The 5,947-nt window shown below is 50.6% G+C and overlaps 1 protein-coding gene across 1 annotated transcript; it reads right to left on the reverse strand.

Annotated features, from left to right (window-relative positions):
* Nucleotides 1–3,891: 3,891 nt before the first annotated feature.
* Nucleotides 3,892–5,012, reverse strand: LOC132834496 (uncharacterized). Its single transcript, XM_060853419.1, has one exon. It carries the CDS (start codon nucleotides 5,002–5,004, stop codon nucleotides 3,892–3,894), a length of 1,113 nt encoding a protein of 370 aa, XP_060709402.1. The 5' UTR covers nucleotides 5,005–5,012.
* Nucleotides 5,013–5,947: the final 935 nt, after the last annotated feature.

The following is a 5,947-nucleotide window of genomic DNA, read 5'->3' on the forward strand; positions in this document are numbered from 1 at the left end:
GTCGGAAGTGACAGTACTTCTGTTGAATAAAGGGAACTATGGAGCTATGAGGGAGGAGCTGGCCAAAGTTCAATGGTGCAATACCTTAGCAGGGATGACCGTGGAGGAACAATGGCGGGTATTTCTGGGTATAATGCAGACGTTGCAGGATCAGTTCATTCCAAAAAGGAAGAAAGATCCCAGGAGGAGGCATGTGCAGCCGTGGCTGACGAGGGAAGTTAAGAAACATATAAAGTTAAAAGAGAAAAAGTATAACATAGCAAAGATAAGTGGGAAAACTGAGGACTGGGAAGCTTTTAAAGAACAACAGAGGATTATTAAGAATGAAATACACAGAGGAAAAATGAGGTACAAAGGTAAACTGGCCAATAATATAAAGGAGGATAGTAAAAGCTTTTTCAAGTATGTGAAAGGCAAAAAAATGGTTAGGACTAAAATTGGGCCCTTGAAGACAGAAACAGGGGAATATATTACAGGGAACAAAGAAATGGCAGAAGAATTAAATGGGTACTTCAGATCTGTGTTCACTGGGGAAGACACAAGCAATCTCCCTGAGGTAACAGTGGCTGAAGGACTTGAACTTAAGGGAATCTGTATTTGCCAGGATTTGGTGTTGGAGAGACTGTTAGGTCTAAAGGTTAATAAGTCCCCGGGACCTGATGGTCTACATCCCAGGGTACTGAAGGGGGTGGCTTGGGAAATCGTGGATGCGTTGGTGATGATTTTCCAGAATTCGATAGATTCGGGATCGGTACCTGAGGATTGGGGGGTGGCTAATGTTATTCCACTTTTTAAGAAAGGTGGGAGAGAGAAAGCAGGAAATTATAGACCAGTTAGTCTGACCTCAGTGGTGGGAAAGATGCTGGAGTCTATTATAAAGGATGAGATTACAGCACATCTGCATGGTAGTAACAGGATAGGTCAGAGTCAGCATGGATTTATGAAGGGGAAATCATGCTTGACTAATCTTCTGGAGTTTTTTGAGGATGTAACTCTGAAGATGGACGAGGGAGATCCAGTAGATGTAGTGTACCTGGACTTTCAGAAAGCTTTTGATAAAGTCCCACACAGGAGGTTAGTGAGCAAAATTAGGGCGCATGGTATTGGGGGCAAAGTACTAGATTGGATTGAAAGTTGGTTGGCTGATAGGAAACAAGGAGTAGTGATAAACGGCTCCATTTCGGAATGGCAGGCAGTGACCAGTGGGGTACCGCAGGGATCAGTGCTGGGACCGCAGCTTTTTACAATATATGTTAATGATATAGAAGATGGTATCAGCAATAACATTAGCAAATTTGCTGATGATACGAAGCTGGGTGGCAGGGTGAAATGTGATGAGGATGTTAGGAGATTACAGGGTGACCTGGACAAGTTAGGTGAGTGGGCAGATGCATGGCAGATGCAGTTTAATGTGGATAAATGTATGGTTATCCACTTTGGTGGCAAGACCAGGAAGGCAGATTACTACCTCAATGGAATCAATTTAGGTAAAGGGTCAGTGCAGAGAGATCTGGGTGTTCTTGTACACCAGTCAATGAAGGTAAGCATGCAGGTACAGCAGGTAGTGAAGAAGGCTAAGAGCATGCTGGCCTTCATAACAAGAGGGATTGAGTATAGAAGCAAAGAGGTTCTTCTGCAGCTGTACAGGGCCCTGGTGAGACCACACCTGGAGTACTGTGTGCAGTTCTGGTCGCCACATTTGAGGAAAGACATTTTGGCTATTGAGGGAGTGCAGCGTAGGTTCACGAGGTCAATTCCTGGAATGGCGGGACTACCTTACACTGAAAGACTGAAGCGACTGGGCTTGTATACCCTTGGGTTTAGAAGACTGAGAGGGGATCTGATTGAGACATATAAGATTATTAAAGGATTGGTCACTCTGGCAGCAGGAAACATGTTTCCGCTGATGGGTGAGTGCCGAACTAGAGGACACAGCTTAAAAATACGGGGTAGACCATTTAGGACAGAGATGAGGAGAAACTTCTTCACCCAGAGAGTGGTGGCTGTGTGGAATGCTCTGCCCCAGAGGGCAGTGGAGGCCCAGTCTCTGGATTCATTTAAGAAAGAGTTGGATAGAGCTCTCAAAGATGGTGGGATCAAGGGTTATGGAGATAAGGCAGGAACAGGATACTGATTAGGAATGATCAGCCATGACCATATTGAATGGTGGTGCAGGCTCGAAGGGCAGAATGGCCGAATCCTGCACCTATTGTCTACTGTCTATTGACCCTCCGACAGTGAGGCACTCCCTCAGCATTGACCCAACGACTGTGCCCACTCCGTCAGCACTGACCCTCCGACAATGCCATACTACTTCAGCACTGATCGTCCAACAGTGTGGCACTCCCTCAGCACTGACCCTCCAACAATGCCCACTCCCTCAGCACTGACCCACCCTCAGTGTGGCACTCCCTCAGCACTGACCCTCCGACAGTGCCAACTCCCTCAGCACTGACCCTCCGACAGTGCCCACTCTCTCAGCACTGACCCTCCGGCAGTGCAGCTCTCCCTCAGCACTGACCGTCTGACAGTGCCCACTCCCTCATCAGAGACGCTCCTATTTCCTCTCTCTCTCTCATTCCCTCTCTCCTATTTTCACTGTCTCTCGCTCTCTCTCTCTCTCTTTGTTTCCCACTCTCTCTCTCCCCTGTTTCACATTTCTGAATCTGAGCTGCCCAGCTGTGATCTGAAAGTGGTGTGCCGTTGTCTATTCTGCCCATCTCTTCTCCCTGCCCTCCACCCCCTCCCCACCCAGTGGGTGGTGTTGGTAGGATGGAGTTAAAGTCTGATGGTGAGTGAGTGATCGATGGCTGATTGAGGTCACACACACACACACACACACACGTCGTTCTGAGAGAAAGAATCCTTTATTAACACGGGTTTTGTTACAAAGCCATAACTTTTTCAGACATCACACCCACCCGCCCCTCACTGGGGTGGAGACAGACTCTCCATCTACACACAGCAGGGACAATGGGCTTTCAGTCCTGACCTAGAGCAGCGGGAAGAGGGACTTCACCCTCACAGCTCTGAGACAGAGGCCCTTTGGCCCATTGTGTCTGTTGCTGGCTATTGAACCTCCATCAGTTCTAACCTGACTTGCCCAGTGCGAGGCCTCCAGCGGTGACTTGATGTTGAAAGTCTTCTTCAATGTGTAGAGGGCTTTGTGAGTCGCCCACCCCATCCCGAGCAGTGAGTTCCAGACTCCGTCCACACACACACCCCCCTCCCCCACTGCCCAGCCCCACCCTCAGGGAGTGGGAATTCCTCATGTCCTCCTCCCCTATCTCCCACCCTGTGTCCATGACTCCTCTTAAACCATTAGAAATTATCATGAAAACCATGTAAAAAAATAGTCTTTTTTTATCCCCACTTGATCTGTCCAGTCCCCCGCCCACCATCCCACCCCCACCCCCATCGACCCCACACCCGCCCCCTCCCTCCCCAGCCCTGAACAGCCACTTGCTCCATTAGGATAGGAGCTGAAGGAGGCCATTCAACCCATTGAGTCTGGTCTGCCGTTCCATCATGGCCAACTTGTTTCTCGACTCCACTCTCCAGCTCTCCCTCCCCATTATCCTCATTTCCCCTGACTCATAGAACATCCCAGCACAGTACAGGCCCTTCAGCCCCTCGATGTTGCGCCGACCTGTGGATCCAATCTGAAGCCCATTCTTGTCCCCATGCCTATCCAATGACCAATTAAATGCCCTTAAAGTTGGTGAGTCATGCGGTGCATTCCAACTCCTCCATTTGAAGCTGTGTCCCCTCTTTGGGAGATTGGTCACCCCCCACCCCTTCCCAAAATGAGACCCCAAGTCAGGGTGCCCATGCCCACCCCCACCCCTTTGCCCCCCCCGAATGCCCCAGTACCCAGGAAGCTCTGCCCCCTCACAGGGCAGTGATATCGTGGTTGGTGTCTGACCACTGGGCTGTGCCAGAGAAAGAGTGGATGTCACTGAGGAGCTCATCCCCACTGGGGGAGTGATGGCCACCCTCGCTCGGCTCTCTGCCTGACCCCTCCTCCTGCCCCTTCTCCTCACTCTCCTCCTCCCGGACTGCCCTCTCCCTCAGGTCTAGCCCTCCGAGGCTGGAGTAGTCATCGCTGTCGGAGTGATCGGTGTCCTCCCGTTGGCTGTCTCCCTCTGGCTGCGCCTCACTGCTGCCTCTTCCCTGGACCACCTCCCCTTCCACTCCCTCCTCCCCCCCTCCCCCCTGCTCCCACTCCGCCTCCTCGTCATTCTCATCATTGCTCAGTAACGGCGAGGACCTCCAGGGGAGCATTCGGCGGACAGCACTGAGGAAGACCCACCTCATTGCTCTGGGCTGTCCATCCCCTGTCCCCTCTCCCTCCTCAGCATTGACGTACCGCTCCCTGTCCAGGTGACAGGGATAGTAGGAGCCTTGACCCCCAAAATCCTGCAGCTTCCTGCAGGCACTGACCAGGAGGATGAGGAGAGTGATGAAAACCAGACACAGGATTAAGACTATCCACATCTGACTGGGAGGGTCAGTCACTTTGACTGAGATCTGCTGTTCATGTCTCATCCACGAGGGCTTCATGGAGGTCGTCTGCAGGGTCGTCCTGGAGGTCACCTTCCGGGTCGTCCTGGAGGTCACCTTCTGGGTCATCCTCTCGGTTGTTGTGGTGGTCGTGATTGTAGATCTCTGCCTGGTGGTCAATCCTGGAGTCATGACCCCCGATATCTCTCCCTCTGCAGTCGTGACCTCCGATGTCTCTCCCTCCTCAGTCGTGACCTCTGGAGTCCCTCCGTCTTGGATCATGACCCCCGTCGTGGTTGCCCTGGTGGCCTGGGGCTCAGTGTTATTGGCATTTTCCACCTTGCCAGGGGTTGTGACCTCTGGAGGCCGTCCAGAGGTCTGTTTGCTGACGGAGGTGTGGGCTAAGACCTGTATTGGGGTTACAGAGGGTCCTGAGGCCAAGAGGTGGGGAGTCAGGGTCAGCAGCAGGAGGAGGGTAGGGGGAAAACACATGGTGACCATTTCCCCACCAGGACCTGAGCAGGGAGAGGGTGAAGAGAGAGAGAGAGAGAGATAGAGAAATAAAAAAGGGTTAGGCTCCAAAATCAGTCCCCTGAAACACCACTCAATTACCCCATTCCCTAAATCACACTCAATTACCCCCATTCCCCAAATCACACTCAATTACCACCATTCCCCAAATCACTCTCAATTAACCCCATTCCCAAAATCACCCTCAATTATCCCCATTCCCCAAATCCCTCTCAATTTCCCCATTCCCCAAATTCACCCACAAACACTGCCTTCCCCAAACCACATTCAGTTACCCCCATTCCCAAAATCACACTCAATTACCCATTCCCCAAATCACACTCAATTACCCATTCCCAAAATCACCCTCAATTATCTGCATTCCCCAAATCACCCCCAATTATCTGCATTCCCCAAATCACCCTCAATTACCCCATTCCCCAAATTCACCCACAAACACTGCCTTCACCAAATCACACTCAGTTACCCCATTCCCCAAATCACACTCAATTACCCTCATTCCCCAAATCACACTCAATTTCCCCATTCCCCAAATCATCTTCAATCACACCATTCCACAAATCACCCTCAATTACCCCCATTCCCCAATCAAACCATTCCCCAAATCATACACAATTACCCCGTTCCCCAAAACATGCTCAATTACCACCATTCCCCAAATCACACTCAATTACCCCCATTCCCCAAATCACTCTCAATTACCCCATTCCCCAAATCACCCTCAATTAACCCATTCTCAAAATCACACTCAATTATCCCCATTCCCCAAATCACCCTCAATTAACCCCATTCCCAAAATCACACTCAATTATCCCCATTCCCCAAATCACATTCAATTATCCCCATTCTCCAAATCACTCTCAATCACCCCAATCCCCAAATCATCCTCAATTACCCCAATCCCAAAATCACC

This window comes from Hemiscyllium ocellatum, chromosome 40, assembly GCF_020745735.1.
Source record: "Hemiscyllium ocellatum isolate sHemOce1 chromosome 40, sHemOce1.pat.X.cur, whole genome shotgun sequence".
Taxonomy (NCBI): domain Eukaryota; kingdom Metazoa; phylum Chordata; class Chondrichthyes; order Orectolobiformes; family Hemiscylliidae; genus Hemiscyllium; species Hemiscyllium ocellatum.